The sequence below is a fragment of the Dendrobates tinctorius genome, unplaced genomic scaffold (assembly GCF_039654945.1).
Source record: "Dendrobates tinctorius isolate UK_male_01 unplaced genomic scaffold, ASM3965494v1 ptg000038l, whole genome shotgun sequence".
NCBI classification, from domain to species: domain Eukaryota; kingdom Metazoa; phylum Chordata; class Amphibia; order Anura; family Dendrobatidae; genus Dendrobates; species Dendrobates tinctorius.
Window position 1 is genome coordinate 25437143 of NW_027361706.1, and position 16629 is coordinate 25453771.

Here is a 16629-nt window from a genome sequence, read left to right on the forward strand (position 1 = left end):
GATTGGTGAGGGTGATTCAGAGCCCACGTGCTGGTGATTGGTGAGGGTGTGATTCAGAGCCCACGTGCTGGTGATTGGTGAGGGTGATTCAGAGCCCACGTGCTGGTGATTGGTGAGGGTGTGATTCAGAGCCCACCCACACAGATATGCTATGTAACCCCTATTCGAATGTTTGCCTCTAACTTCTATTCTCCGGAGTACTCTTTCAAAGGCAAAATCAGGCCTACTCACTGAGGGGTTAAATGCAAATGGGATACATGGGACAATCATGATACTCTGAAAGCGCACTTCATGGGAGGTCTGTACTTCAATATTCTACCCATATAATGTACTAATATACTACATACCGTATATACAGTAATGCTACAGACCTACCAATATATAGTAACTTTCGTACCTATATACAGTAATACTATTGCTGCCTTACACTGCTACTATATTAACCTGTAACTGCTGCTGGACGCCATTACTGGCTGCGGGATCCATCTCTATAATAATACTAAAAATAAATAAATCTTTCAGTCACATGGCTTCTTGTTTTTCTTTTAATACGAGTGTGGCAAAGCATGGCGTTACAGCCACTACAGTGTATAGCGCAGGTACAACAGACCCAGTGTATACAGATGAACCCCAGTATATATCACAGGTGCGCGAGTCCGTGATGACGGAGTGTGCTCCTGAATGCGCACCTTCGCTGCCCTGATAAACCAAACAGCATCAGGACAATTGCAGCCTGGCAGCCAATCAAAGCACGGAGCTGCAGCGCCAATACATTCCCAACCACTGAGGTGCATGTACGTTACAGGCGAGGAGCGGGTGTACGGAGCGGCTCATGATCAGGGCCAGACACGAAAGAGATGCTTCCATCCTCCATCTGGCCATGTATGGAGCAAACGCTGGGGTCTAAGGCTCAGGCACAACATACTCATCTTCACCCCACACCACGAGCTGTCAGCCCTGCACCCCACACTACGCTCAGTCCTGCACCCCACACCATGAGCCATCAGACCTCCGCCCCACACCACGAGCTGTCAGCCCTGCACCCCACACCATGAGCCATCAGACCTCCGCCCCACACCATGAGCCAGCGGACCTCAGTGTCACCTGCTATGTTTGGGAATATGTGCGAGAGGGTCGTACGACTGGCTGTTGTGTCCCAAATCCAGGTGATACTTGAAGGTACGAGTCCTCAAAGTCGCCTACAATCAGGAGACATCTGGTCACTCACCAAAAAAATATCATAGAGACGAGAGCTTGCACATGGCATTACCTGACTTTTCAGGTCGTCCGCAGTCTCCAAAATAGCCAATGTGGCTAATTGAATCAGCAGCTCTGGCAAACCCACACCTTCCAGGAGACGCAGCACCTGGGAATAAAGGCAACAGCTTGCTAGAGGCAGAATACGGATCATACTGCAGTGTATCAAAAGGAGCCGTAGAAATGTGCACGCTCCTGAATGCGTGCCGAGAGGCAGAAACCCACGCTCTTGAAAGAGCGTCTACCGCTCCTAAATGCGCGCCGAGAGGCAGAAATGTGCGCTCCTGAATGCGTGGAGACGCAGCACCTGGGAATAAAGGCAACAGCTTACTACAGGCAGAACACGGATCATACGGCAGAGACACAGAAATGCGCACTCATGAATGTGCGCCTTCTGCTCCTCAGGGTTCACGTTGCAGATTCTGGTGCAGATTTTTCCACGCAGATTTGGCTAAATCTGTAGGGCAAATGACCTGCGTTTTACCTGCGGATTTAGTGCAGATTAGCCTGCGGTTTGACACCTGTAATGGATCAGGTGTCAAACCGCTGTGGATTCAACACAAAGAAGGGACATGCTGCAAATTTTACACCACAGCAAATCGACGCGGAAAAAAACGTAACGTGTGCAGTGCGTTTTTCATTTACCAAAGACTTAAATGGTACTGTACAACGCAGCAGAAACTGCTGCAGATCCGCAGGGCCAAATCCGCAGCAGAATCCGCAACGTGTGCACACACCCTAAATGTGCAGCGAGAGGCAGAAATGCGTGCTCCGGAATGCGTGGACACGCAGCACCTGGGAATAATGGCAACAGCTTACTATAGGTAGACTATGGATCATATGGCAGAGTGGCAAACGGCGGAGAGGCAGAAATGTGCGGAGACGCTGCACCCGTGAAAAGCGCGCCCAGCACCTGTGAAATGCGCAGACGCTGCACCTCAGCACTGCAGCTCACAAACACTGCCACCCCCCCCGACACGCCCACTACAGAACTAAACTGCAAAGCCAATACTCGCAGCCGGCAGTGTGCTAGGAGAGAGTCGCCGATCGCTGGATTGATGACACCGGCAGCATGGCGGCTCAGCACGACGTCCTCCGGGACACCACCAGGCTGGCTTCCTCCACTATGGTCCTGCAGGTACAGCCCTCGTCCTGCTCTCCGCTCCCCTGCAGGAACCTGCCCTACAGTTGTTCTGCTGTGGGTCTCCAGCAGCCGTGGAACTACAACTCCCAGCATGCCCTGACAGCAGTGGCCGTGTAGGCCTGAAGTCCCCATGAGCTCTTGTTCATTAGTGTCACATGTGAAGAGAATACTATACAGCCCTTCTGACATTGTGGGTTTTCATAGTAATCCCCTCAGCCTCATCAGGTCTGTGTGTCAGCTCCGCATTAGGGGCTTTTCCGTCTTGTTTCTGGAGTATTGTCAGGATGTCAGACGCTGATGATGCAGGAACGCTCCGGCTCTGGGATTGGTAGCAGCGCCCCTTTGTATCCTCCGGCAGCGCAGGCTCCGCACCTGACACCCTCTTGTCTGTACAGGTCGTCTTCCGGCTCTTGACCTTTGCCCTGAGCGCCTTCACCCTGCGGTACGTCTCCAGGGAGGTCATCGGCGTCGTGAATGTCCGGTAAGTGACCTTCCAGTCATCGCTGTGGCCCAGTGGTGCAGACACCTTTACTGTCACTGTGACGGCAGGAAACTTGTGATGTGGGGTCCGGGTGCCAGTCCCCTCCCCCACAGTCAGAGTAGCGCAGAAATGGTGCAACGTTTGCTGGTTTCATGCCGGCTGGAATCGGTTCTTCCATAATGGGGGAGCGACATAATGAATCTTGGCCACGCCCACTTGTCCTATTCATGAAAAATGCTGGCATTTTGCACTTCAGAAATGTCACTCCAGTCCCTGATTGGAGTAGTATTTCTGGTGAGGTGTATGACACTCAGTAATGTGCTGAACTCATTAAGTGTGTGTGACTCTTAAAGGGGTTGTCCGGCCATAAACCAGTCCTCAGTTACTGTATGTCTGCAGACTTGTGAGTCCTCTTATCACATACTTGCGGTCACATGACCACTGCTCGCTGCGTCCACACCGGAGAATCCTGACAGTGCGCAATGTGAGTACTCACAAGTCTGCAGTCACGTAGAGGAGCTGTAGCTTTGATCTGAGCAACCCCTTTAATAAATGAGGCACATTGTACTCCAGACCTTCAGTAAGACTGGTGAGCGCTACCCCAATCTTAATGAATCGTCCCCATTGGCTTTGTATTGGTCCCCTCTTCAGTCTCGGAGGGGAACAGCTCTCTATGATATGCCTGAAGTTTTCGGAAAGTACAGGTATTCGTTAAATAGATTTTGTGGTATTTGTGTGATCACCCTCCCCAGGTCCAACAATTAATCTCCTCCCAGTGGCTGTAATTACCTGGAATGCGGCACAAACTACTCAGCGCTGATGAGCTCACTGGCTGCAGCGCTGTCGATGCACTGGAGATAACCACTGCTACCGGGAGCGATTCAGTGTTGGACCTGGGGATGGTGAGTATAGGACGGTGAAAAATGCCCTTTTTAATAGTTATTTGTGTGTGGCTAGAGTGAGCTGCTTTGTGCTAGGATTCCTGTGCCCGTATGTAACCTGTCTCCTACAGACACTGCGGTCATTCCTCTTCTTTCTCTCCTCAGTCTCACCCTCCTCTACACCACCGTCGTGTTTCTCGCCCGTGAAGCTTTCCGTAAAGCCTGTCTGAGCCATTCTACACAGCAGAGCTGGGGACACACCGTCCACCTCACCTGGTTGGCATAAGTATTGCCGACGGCGCGGATCAGGACTCTGCTGCAGTCTTGTGGCGCTAAAGACTTGACGAAAAATCTGTTTACATTAGAGAATTGCTAGAGTAACAATTCCAGTATATAATGTGGCAGCGGGGCGTGGTTTCTGAATACAGTCTGCAGTCTGTCATCGCACTGCAATATCTAGGCTTGTAATAGGGAAGAGTCAGACTGGGATCGCAGCGCAGTGCTCGGACTGGCCGGCGGCTCTAGCTGATACACATGATGAGGGGTTTCCACTTTTTTAAAATACTTGTTCCCATAAGCTCCCTCCCCAGGTCCAACGCTGAGGCTCTGCTATTGTCTGCAGCACTGACGTGATATCGACGGCGCTGCCGCCAATCGGTGAGCTCCGCCCGAGTTGATGCCACTAGTGTAACAATTGAATTTTTGCTAAAGGTAAGAATGTATTGTTCTCTTGTATTTGCAGAGTCCCGCTAGGCATCTGCTGGTCTGTAATACTAGGGGGGATATGGCTGAGTATGTTGGAGGTCCCCGATCCAGCGATTATCCCACATTATGGCACCGGGGTTCTGGCGTTTGGATTTTCTGCAGTAATCGAACTGATGTCAGAACCGTTCTGGGTCCTTGCACAAGCTCATCTCTTTGTCAGGCTGAAGGTAAGAAAGTGAAGGTGATTCTTACTTGGCATTTACACTAGAAAGTCTTTTTTCATCCATGTCTGTGTCTTGTGTTGCTCTGTAGGGATTGTCCGGCCTTAGGTTACAAGTCTGCAGTTACTCTATGTGACTGCAGACTTGCACGTACTGCCCACTGTGAGGAGTCTCCAGTGCCGGGCACATGACCGTAAGTATGTGATTTGCATATGTGCGGTCACATGCCGACTAGACGTGCTTGGCCTTGCTCTATTTAAGCGTATGAGCCAGGTCATCTAGTTGGAATGTGGCGGGTAGTATGTAAATCACGTACTTGCTGCTACGTGCCTACCGCTCCTACAGTAGGTTCATTGTGGAGTTGGAGCCGCCGTCATTTTCACAAGAAAACAAGGATAGCAGCAAGACGAACGCCATAACGGATGGGATAAGAAAGCGGAACTCTGAACACTAGTGTGAATCATGTCTAAGGCTAACGTCAACCGAACGCTTGAGCCAGCAGCGATCGTCAGCACCACCACATAGCCATGTATGATCCACCGAGCGTGCACGGGGGCAGCAGACACACGTCAGTCTGTTATATTATAGCGGTAATTTCTGCAGATACTAAGTGAGCAATGCTGGCTCTACGTGTGATCAGCCTGCAGGTAACGTTGGATATCTCGCATCATATTACCGACTTAGCTGCCATCACACCATTTCCATCGCCTTCTCCTTTATTCTCGCCCATTGTTGTATTTCTTTGGTACATCTGATCCCTGGTTGTTGTTCGCGTCCCGTTCTGTATCTTCATCTCCACCTCTTGTCTCTTAGGTGATTGCGGAGAGTCTGGCGATAATTGTCCGCTGTTCGGTCACCGTCACTTTGGTGCTTCTCCGGCCTCAGTGGGGGCTCCTCATCTTTGCGCTGGCTCAGGTAAGAGGTCCGCTTTTATCTTCTGTATTTGTAAATATATATATATACTAGATGGAGGCCCAATGCTATCACATCGGGAGGGCGGTAATATCACGATGGGGTCAGGCTTTGCAGCATTGAGAATCTCTTCCCTCCCCCCCCCATGTGCTCACCCACCTATCCACTCTGTATTTCCCCATGTGCTGACTTCTCCCGTCTGTTCTCTCTTCTTTGACCTGTCTGCCCCATGTGATATCCCCTTTGTCTGCTGTCTCACGCCTTCCTGTGCTGTGTTCTCCCCTCATGTGCTGTCCCGTTTGAGCTGTCTCGCCCCTGTGCTCTGTCTCTCTCACCCCTGTGTCTGACCGTGTACACAACATACCACAGCTCCTGGGCAGGGGAGGAAGCAAAAGACAATACTGACATTCCAGCAGGAGATCGCAGAGGATACATTTTGTGAGGTAAAATATTGTTTAAAACCAGTCAGTGAAATATTTTACCTCACAAAATGAATCCTCTGTGATTCCCTGCTGTAATGTCAGTATTGTCTTTTGCTTCCTCCCCTGCCCAGTAGATGAGGTATGCTCCGTACACGGTCAGGCAGACAATTTTTAAAATGAACTTTCGTTTGTGGGAAAACCCCTTTAATGTGGCCGGCTTCCTCTGCCTGTAGACACGTCGTGCATCTGCCGCCAGGATCAGCCAAATGATTCACTGCGCGGAAATCACGCAGGCGCAGTGCAACGGTGTTCCACTGGTGGTACTGCGCAAGAGGCTGCGTGAGTGTGAGCTGCGTACAGCGTATAGAGTGTACAAAAACCTACAAAAGACAAAATTAAAAAACCCTGCTATAATTAAATAAGTAAAAAGCAAAAGTGCATTTAAATCATACAGAGTTCTTAGTAATACTGTATTTGATCAAACATAGCATAAAAGCCGTCCCACCATCGACAAGGTGACTCTGCGGTCGGGGCGGTCCTACACTGTCTAGTATTAATAATAGAGTGTGTTTGTGTGAGTGTGTGAATGTGTGTGTGGTGCGACAGTGTTCCGCTAGTGGTACCGCACAAGAGGCTGCGTGAGTGTGAGAGTGTGTGCTGCATACAGCGTATAGTGTGTGTGTGTGGTGCGACGGTGTTTCACTGGTGGTACCGCGCAATAGGTTGGTACCAGCAGCAGTTTCCATACTGGGACATCACTTGGGTGTCCCAATATCGCGGTCGGTGAACTTCCTCCTCTTGGAATTTTGGGATACGGTGACATCTGGACAGAACAAGAAATGAAAACATTACAAGACTATTATATAGATAGACTAGATGGAGGCCCGATGCTATCGCATCGGGAGGAAAGTGTGTGTGTGCGTGTATACGTGTGTGTATGTACAGTACATGTGTGCGTGTGTGTATATGTACGTGTGTGTATGCACATGGTGGGTCCGACGATGGGGGTGTTCAGTGGCGGCAGGTCCAGCGGCTGGGGGGTCCTGGCGGCGGCTAGCCAGCAGGAAAGACTGCGGCTTGCGGCCTGTGCACAGGCCGCAAGCTGCGGTCTTTCCTGCCGGCTGTGACGGAGGTGGGTAGGCAGGCAGCGGCGGGTCCGGCGGGGTGGCCAGCAGCGGCGGGTCCAGTGGTATCGGCAGTGTTCAGTGGCGGCAGGTCCAGCGGCGGGTGGGGTCCTGGTGGTGGCCAGCCGGCAGGAAAGACCGCAGCTTGCGGCCTGTGCACAGGCCGCAAGCCGTGATCTTTCCTGCCGGCTGAGATGGAGGTGGTGGGTCTGGCGGCGGCGGGGGGTCCGGTGGCGGTGGGGGGGTCCGGCAGTGTCCCACTGGTGGTACTGTGGAAGGGCCTGGTACCACCAGTGGGTGACATATTGAAATACCCATCACTTGGGTATTTCAATATGGCAGTCGGCATACTTCCGGTCGGTGCGGTGGGATTCGGGCACATCCAGACTGAAATGAAAACATTACAAGGCAATCTATAGTAATAAATGCGCTAAGCAGCTTCCGGTTTGTAACAACTTCCGTCCAGTTGTAACTGGTGACGTCACAGCATACCTCTTGCCATGTTAACCCTCAACACACCACTCCTCAACACACACTCCTCTCACCTTTCACCATCTCCACTCACGTCCACTCACTCTTTCATTCCACATACGACCCTTTCTCTCACTCCGTCTCTCATACTCACGCCGTCATCGCCGCTGCTCCACGATCCCCGACATCTTCTTCCGCTGGCGCCATCCTGAATCCAGACGTTGTCCACGCCGGCGACATGTTCTTGCGGCGACGCCATCTTGAGTATCGTGAAATCCCGCGATAACATGGCAAGAGGTGTGTCAATATCCTCCCAATGCGATAGCATCGGGCCTTAATCTAGTTATGTATATAGATATTTTTTACTTCTGCATTTCCAGCTGCTTATATATTATCCCCATATTCCGCAGCTCTGTACGGAGATTGCTGTCGCACAAGTCCGTCCCGATTTTACACTGTTGGTGTCTTAAATCTTTTTTTATTAGTATATAAAGAGTATAGATATCTTTTGGATGGAACTGTATTCATGTACTGTGTCTAAATATTAAAGGCAGTCTGTCCCCCATAACTCCCCAGATACGTTTTATAAGAACTAAATCGTGATATGGGGGGATTCCTCTATAAGAATCCTGCATGTTGGAGTCTTCCACCTCTTCTGATGGACAGTGCTCGCTTCCAAGAGCAAGTGCTGCCTAAAGTCAGCTGGTGTGCTGACACCGCCTGTGCCCGGCCGCGGTCTCCCCCCAGCTCCTCTGCTGATGCCGCTTACAACATTGATACCCCTGGAAAGGCAGCGAGTGGCGCCAGCAGAGACATGCCAGGGAGGAGAACATGCCTGACCCGTTTGCTTGCGTGTGTGCAGGTGTCTCAGCGTGCCTGGGCATAGGCAATGTCAGTGCGCATACATCTCAGATGATGCAGGGGAAACACCCAACATGGCAAAATGAGGGTCATAATGGTGGACCGGAACCCCCTTATTTGCATATGTACTGTACTATGCTCTGCACGATGTATCACATCAGAATCCAGTAGAGGATTCTTGAAGATGGAGGAGACATAGTGGAAGGAAACACGGGAACGTAGATCTGCGGCTCAGATTGCTGCTACCTTTACAGTGGGCTCATGCGCTTACCGCGCTCCCTTAGAGGGATGCCTGAACTTTCCATGCAGCTTGACTGTCTCCCTTGTCTCTGATGCTCCCTGTAAAAGCTGGGGGTCTGTATGTGGGGGAGACAGGGCAAAAACTGAGAAAAAGGATGAATGCTCATCGTCACACAATAAGAGAAAAAAGAATGGATCTACCTGTGGCAAAACATATTTGTATCCCTGATCACAGCAACATGGATATGAAATTACTGGTATTGAAAGGTAACTTCAAGTCCCAGAGAGAGAGAGACGAGTTTGGGAGTACAAATTTGACGACCTTTGACACTCTCAGTGCTGGAATGAATGTGTCGTATGGATTTATGTCCTTTTACATCAATTAAGGAATTTGCTTCCAAGACTTTGTGGGGGCATCACAACACATTAGGAGACCCCAATCAGAGGACTGTAAAACATCCGGACTCCTTATCTTTGTACTGGTCCAATATTTATGTTTCTCCCTCTCCCATATTGATAGTTCTGCTTCACGTCACTTGTCTTATCTATTGCATTTTTTCTGTGTTTGTGCATAAATTTGTGACTCTTCAGATTTTGTATTAGCCTAGCCTGATGAAGAGACCTGAGTAGTCTCGAAAGCTTGCAATGTGTTACCATCTTTTCAGTTAGCCATTAAAAGGTATCAACCACTGAGGACTCTCAATTCTGAATATTTTTCCCTGTAAAAGCATGTTTTATGGATGTGATGTGTGATTAATGGGGTCTTGGCTGCATTTCCTGTAGACTATAATATGCGGACACTTCTTTATTTGGAGTGTGACAATGGGATCCCAGTCAGCAGCCAAACAGATCAAACATTTATGACCATTTATGACGTTTAAAGGGAACCTGTTAACTCGTTTTGCTGCTTTAAGAAGCGGCCACTGCCTTTCAGGCCTTATCTGCAGCATTGCAGTGTACTGCAGTGCACAGGCGCCGGGAAAGGTCAGAGAGGCCCTGCGCACTGCAGGGATTTGCTCTGCCCTCAACAGAGCAGATCAGTACGGATACGCAGGAGCGCGGCACAAAGCAAGAAAGAGGACGACATCGCATGAAGATGGGAGGCACCGGACCTGCGACACCCATCGGACCAGGTGAGTATAATAAAACTTGTTTTTATCGGTCGTCCATGACAGCACCACCTGAGAGAGGGGATCCGCCCTTTAGGAACAGGAAACCTACAGATACAAAAGGGTGGCACCTCTCCCACGCATCAGTTGGTTTCCTGTTCCTAGAGGACAGGACTCCCTACAGATCGTCCGTCATGGAGTCGTCATGTATTCCCAGGCCGGCTGACCGACCCAGGTAGCGGGGGGGTCTCCTACCTCGGTCAGTGGGGGGTCCCTGGAAGCGCCACGGTGGGGCCGGGTAGGTCACCACGGCAGTGGACGGAGCAGGTGGAGCAGAGGGTCCGGTGGACACCGCCTCCAGAGCGCCAGCACCGGGTAAGTATGCCCTGGGCCCTCCTGGTGCGCTCCCCCGGGTCCGGTCCTCCCGGTCGACGTCGGCGCCTGGTCAGCAGTCATGGCGGCGCACGCGGTGCTGGAAGGCATTCCGGGCGGGGGGCGCCGTGCTGGCTCCTTCACGCGCGCCCCCGCAAAGCTCCGGTGAGCGGCGGAAGTGACGCGGCGGAAGGGGCGGAGCCGGTAACGCCAAAACCGGAAGTCGGGTGCCGGCCGGCTTCCGATGCGCGCCGCGGGTGCACGCCTGACCGGGGGTCGCGGGCGCGGCTTCGGGAAGGTGGGGGGGGCCGGAGCAGGGGGGGAAGGTCACGGGAGGATCCCGGGTGGGTGGTGCCATGGCCAGATACCTGCTGACCCGGACACCAAAAGGCCATATAAGGCAGGTGGGGACGCTGTGGGGATGCTTCCGAAGGGCCCAGCGATGGATACAACGGAAGCCCCCATAGACCAGCAGGACGAGGCGCAGGAGCGCCCGCAGAAACAGGCCACAACAAAACCACATACGAGTGGCCAGCAAAAGAGACAGAGACGAACAAGCGACCAAAGCCGCGGAAGTTCCTCCAGACTAAAGGATCCCCCTGCCTCCCTCCGTGATCCGGTACCTGCTTCAACTGCATGGGTAAGAGATCTCCGTGAATGTACCCTGATGCAGTGTTCTCTTATGTTTTTTCGCAGGGGAAGAAAGCTACGGGAAAACAGAAGCACAGGGAATGTGCCCTCTGTAGTTGCCCCCTACCAGATGGCCACCCTAAAAAGTTATGTCAGCCATGCATACGACAGACGGTAGGGGTTGATAGAGACAGGGAGTCCAGGGGTTTACGCAGGTAGCGGAAGACAGCGTACTTACCTAAGGTAGTTTCTAGCTTTCATAGGACACAGGAAATAGTCCTCCCATCCTTCCTCCCTAATCCAGCTAACGAGAAGGAAGAGAAACTACACACTCTGGATGTTAGGAGATGCCTCATAGAATATCTGGCAGTCACCGACCCTTGGAAGAAAGATAATGCCCTGTTTATCTCCCATCAAGGCCCTAGGAAAGGTTGTAGAGCGTCAAAAAATACACTAGCCAGATGGATTAGAGAGGCGATTTCAATAGCATACACCTCAAAGGGCAGGTCGCCACCCGGGAAGCTGAGGGCGCATTCCAGCAGGGCCATGGCGACCTCGTGGGCCGAAAGATCAGAAGTCTCCATTGATCAGATATGTAAGGCGGCTACTTGGTCCTCTCCGAGCACCTTTTATAGTCATTATAGGCTAGACTTGGTGCTTCCACAGACCTCTCTTTTGGTATAAGGGTACTGCAGGCTGTAGTCCCTCCCTAAATAATTTTACTCTCTGTAATTCTCTCAGGTGGTGCTGTCATGGACGACCGATAAAGTCTTAGTTACTCACCGGTTAACGGTATTTTTCGGAGTCCATGACAGCACCCGTATATTCCCTCCCTTTAGTTTAGTTTGGGTGTGCACGTCTTCCTCTTGTATATGCCCACTGGTGACAAACGTTTATAATAATAATCAGAATACTGTACAGAAATCATGCATTAACCTTGGAGGTCCTCTTGTGCTCTGTAATCCAACTGATGAGTGGGAGAGGTGCCACCCTTTTGTATCTGTAGGTTTCCTGTTCCTAAAGGGCGGATCCCCTCTCTCAGGTGGTGCTGTCATGGACTCCGAAAAATACCGTTAACCGGTGAGTAACTAAGACTTTCTTATCTTTCAGGTCAGACCCGGAGCTTATCTACAGCACTATAGAATGCTGTAGATAAGCCCCGAAAGGCAGTGGCCACATCTTATAACAGTAAAACGAGGTGATAGGTTCCCTATAAAGACCACTTTCCCTCTGTTTTATAGAAACCGGTGCAAATTAGTTTATTTTGTTTTGCAGAAGAGTGATCTGGTAAGTGCCATCCTAGAGTGGAGGCTACCCTATAAGTCAGAACCCTTTAACATGACCAGGGATGACTCTGCTGTACACTGATGATGGGCAAACACCCCGAAACAGACAGTCTGGAGATGAATTCTGGCTCGTTTTTTATCCCAGGTCATGTTACAAGATTTGGACACTGACTAATAGGATAAATACTTTTCCTGGGTTGTACTTGAGGGAGAAGCTTTTTCGCGCTGTTAGAGAACTTATTTGCATACTGATCTCCCATGGAGCATTGCTGGTGGCGTGCATTTACACTGGCTGATTATGGTGAACGAGTTTCCTGACGATCGTGGAGTGAGCAGGCTGCCGATCACCTGACAAATGAGCAAAATGGTCGTTCATCTGGTGAAATGATTATTAAGCTGTTCTTAAAACCCATCTTTCTCAGCAGCACATTATCAGAACATGTGCTGCCGAGTACAAAGACGGTCTGTTCTCACAAAACAATCCTTCGGAAGCACAGTTGGCTTGTATAAAGAGGCTATCAAGCAGCCGATCGGTGTGTGTGTGTATGTAGAGAGATATAGATATATATATATAGCTGATTGGCAAAAGGCGTTCAGTGTTAACCCACCCAGTGATCCTGTACTTGGCTCATCTCTTCCAGGGGAGCCATTACTTAGCCCACATTATTGAGACCTGGCCTTGTAACTTGCGCTTTGTCTCACCTAGGTCTTGTACACCAGCCTGCTCTCTCTATGTTACATCGTCTACTTCGCAAAGTTTCTTTGTTCTCAGAAGAAATCATTTCCTCTTCACAGCATGATGGAATTTTTACCCCGACGCTCCGTATCTCAGGTAATATGGTGCTTGACGCATCTTTTTAGTTATTTCCATCATTACTCATTTTAATTTCTTTACATGACCAGATTCATTTACTCGGGGGGCAGGGAAGGCTGTCTTGGTGGTTTTAGAATTTGGCCTTCCCTCATGTTCACAAGTTCAGGTTTTGAGATGCAATTTTGAAACCAAAACTTGATTAGAAAATAGGACCATCTCGATTTTCATTTTACATCTCCTCTATTTATCATCCTCTCCTCACTGGCTTCAGAATGTAGAAACTCCTCCATGGCAGCTGTCGTATGGACGGTCAGTCACATAATTGCTGCTGTCTTAGGTCTTGTTTATACAAGCATATTTTTGGTCCAGGTGCACTAAGGACCACACAAGGTCAGTACATGGACTGTTGGTAGCCTGTATGCTGGGAAATATCTCAACAAGCTTTATTCTGGTCATTTTATGTAATAACGGGCAGCTGCTGCATTCAACCGTCATGTTGATTGGTGCACGGAGCTGCACATGAAGCCAATCGTGGCCAAAATTGCTGGTGTAACTAGCTGTGATGACTCCTGGAGTGGACCCTCTGGGTGGTGGCACAAACCCACCTAGGGCGAGCTGACCTAGTGGGGACTACCCCCTATACAGGGAGTGCCAGGGGCAAGCCCAAGGGGGTGAGGTACCACGACTGCTGGAACCAGGTGGCCGGCTCACAGGAGACACGAGTGAGTGTGTCTAGCAACAGGGAAAGTGCAGAATACAAGAGTGTGCAAAGCGTGGACACAGGGACACGCAGGGTATAGGACAATACACGGCGAGTGTGCAGGGGCACGGAGAGTACAGAACAATACAAGGCGTGTACACAGGAGTGCTCTAGATATAGGATAGTGTAAGGCGGGTACACGAGAGCATGTATGGCTAGTTTCACATTTGCGCTTTTGAGCGCAGCGACGGCCTGCGCACGGCTGCCGCTAAGCCCTGCCTCCGCCGGTAGCTCCGCCTACCGGCGCATGACGCGGCATGCGTCCTGCGTCCCCTATCTTTATCACTGGGGGCGCAGGCCGTGCGCAGTATGCGTTTGGCGGCGCATGCGTCCTTTTCACGGTGCGCCGAGCGCAACCAAACTGCAGCAGGTTGCGTTTGGCGCTGGTCGGCGCACCGTCACCAAACGCATACTGCGCACAGCCTGCGCCCCCAGTGATAAAGATAGGTGACGTAGGACGCATGCAGCGTCATGCGCCGGTAGGCGGAGCTACCGGCAGATGCGCGGCAGGGGGCGGGGCTTAGCGGCGGCCGTGCGCAGGCCGTCGCTGTGCTCAAAAGCGCAAATGTGAAACTAGCCTTAGGCGTGCACAGACAAGCACGCCCGGGGGCGAGCAAAGCGGGGTGCATGCGAAGGAGCACGCCAGTCTACAGAGTTAGACAAAGCGTGCGCAGAGAGCACGCCTGAGTGCAAAGTTAGGCAGAGGGTGTTCTGAGAAGCACGACAGGAACAAGGCAGGAGCTGAGCTTGTGCAAAGGAGTATGGCAGAGCAGAGTGTAGCTACAAAGCATGTGCTAGGAAGCACGGCAAGGCAGAGTAGAGTACAGTCAAAGAGCACAAGGCAGAGGACCCAAATACAGCGCACAGCCAGGCAAGGACCAAGCAGACCATGCCAGGAAGCACAACAATAATCGGGCACCTCCCATAGGAAGAGGTAGCCTGATATAGGGCATGAGTGCTAGGACTTTCCGGTCGGGTCCTCCAGGACCATAGAAAGGACAAGGCTGCAGCTAGAACCGAGAAGCGTGCACATGCACACTAGCAACGTTGTGCAGCCATGGAACTAAGTACAGAGGTGCGTGTGCGCACCCGACGGGACCCCCGGAGCGGCCGCGGCGCCGGAAATGGTGACGTTGGGTGCAGGGTTCCGGCCTCAGGTGAGAGCAGCGTCACACTAGCCCAAAAATTACAAGTACTGTCTGAACTTGGCCTTGGACCTCATTCACATGTTGGTGTTTTAGTCCGAATGCACCGATCAATAGAACAGGGAACTTGTATCCTCATTCCAAAATGGAGCAGTAGGTCGGATGCAATGCTCTGCAGCTTCATTGGGAATTAATGGAGCTGCCATCAAGCTGCGCACTGCTGCCTCAGTGTAATGGGAATAAAAGTGCCCCTTTCTGCTTATCAGTGCCGATCCCAGTGGTCAGACCCCTGCTGATCAAGTTACCCCCTATCTTCCAAATAAGTGATAACTTGTCACCAGAATGCCCCTCTAACTTCTTGTCTGCTTTTTATTGCATAAATTGCAAGTTTGCATTGTGCCTTCACTAATATTACCCTCTCTCAGTAGCTCCCAATCATTTCTATGGGGGCTACAGACACGGCTTCTCACTTCCGTGCTTGGCCTGGTTTCACCTTCTGTGGCCAGCACTTGGATGTCGGTGTATAATCAGGAGGCCTTTAGGAAATGATGGAGAAAGAAAATTAGACACAAAAGCAATAAAGCACAATGTGTTTCTGATGCTTTTTTGTGCTCTTTTTCCCAGAACACAGGTTTTTTACCTTTTCAATTCCATTAAGAAAATGCCCCTGGAACGCATCACATTGTTTCAACATGGCTTTATAGCTCAATCTTACCTTTATGTGCCAATATTGTCAGAGGAGCCTGCAAGCGGCAATACGTTTTCACTGTGCTGCGTAGAATGGTGCATGATCAGCAGTGCCTTTTAATTATTATTGGAAGATAAGGGGTGTAATGACAATTCTCAGCTCTGCTGTACTGCAGGAAGCCTAGATAAGGCAGAATAACATGGCCATGTGCAGTAACCGGAGCTGATTTTCTGATTGTATCTCTAACAGGACTTTTTGGATTGGAAGCAGGCCTGGCTAGCCTGGAGCTTCTTCAAGCAGTCGTTTCTGAAATAGATTCTTACAGAAGGTTAGTTTGTAGCCATCGCATCAGTAAATTATGGGTTGACGAGAGTTTTTTTTCCTGTTTATCATTCTGTGAGGTTTCATTAGGAGGAGGAAAAGCAAAAATGATGCTGTTAGCCATTCTCTAACGTTGTATGGACTTCTTCTTCACGTTTCCGGTATCTAAGAACTTTAAGAAAAGGGAAACAATCCTAAGGTTTAACCTATAGCTGTTAGATTTTAATATAATATATGATATTTGTTTTGTTTTTTAGGTGAGCGCTATGTGATGACTTTTCTCAGTGTCCTGTCATTTGGAGATCAGGGTAAGTTGCAAACTTTTTTACACCACTGTTTTCTGTGTATTACACTGTGACGGTGTGTGTGACAGAGCATGAAGGGACACCAGGCCGAAGATCAATCCAACGGGATTTATTGAGACGGAGCACAGAACATAAAATATCAGTAGTGTCTTAGAGTCCACTATGAGTCCACACCAAGAGGGAAACAGTTCCGAGGGCGCCACCCGGTAATCCGACGCCAGGGAAAAGACAAAATAATCCTGGGATGAGTTCAATGGATCCAACAGATGAGGGACATCACATCATTCCACGTGGCAGCTTTTAACTCTCCCCACACGGGCACTAGGATCTCTCCTCAGCATAAAGTCCTAGCCCCTGGCTTGTCAACACCCAACTCCATTCAGCCAACACATGAGGCTATTGTCCTGGGATCAGCCCATCCATGGGGGAAGTCTCCCACCTACTTTTGACTATGTGGCTAACTTAAGAAGTTTCCAGAAG

General features: G+C 50.4%; 2 protein-coding genes across 4 annotated transcripts in view; one reads left to right on the forward strand and one right to left on the reverse strand.

Moving 5' to 3' along the window:
* Positions 1-451: 451 nt before the first annotated feature.
* On the reverse strand, positions 452-2131 carry LOC141088285 (nuclear pore complex protein Nup160-like). The gene is made up of 4 exons (XM_073574301.1): positions 2077-2131; positions 1271-1366; positions 1105-1199; positions 452-488 (listed from the first exon to the last, which is right to left on the reverse strand). Exons 1-4 carry the CDS (start codon positions 2095-2097, stop codon positions 467-469), a joined length of 234 nt encoding a protein of 77 aa, XP_073430402.1. The 5' UTR covers positions 2098-2131; the 3' UTR covers positions 452-466.
* Positions 2072-16629, forward strand: part of LOC141088284 (man(5)GlcNAc(2)-PP-dolichol translocation protein RFT1-like) — a 59393-nt gene continuing 44835 nt past the window's right edge. For 2 of the 3 annotated variants that reach the window (XM_073574298.1, XM_073574299.1), the window contains exons 1-7: positions 2076-2395; positions 2797-2882; positions 4506-4695; positions 5503-5604; positions 12823-12948; positions 15773-15851; positions 16102-16152. In XM_073574298.1, the coding sequence (XP_073430399.1) occupies positions 2330-2395; positions 2797-2882; positions 4506-4695; positions 5503-5604; positions 12823-12948; positions 15773-15838 (636 nt within the window). In that variant the 5' untranslated portion in view covers positions 2076-2329 and the 3' untranslated portion in view covers positions 15839-15851; positions 16102-16152. Of the gene's footprint in view, positions 2396-2796; positions 2883-4505; positions 4696-5502; positions 5605-12822; positions 12949-15772; positions 15852-16101; positions 16153-16629 lie in introns of all 3 variants that reach the window. The other variant, XM_073574300.1, reaches the window with a different exon arrangement.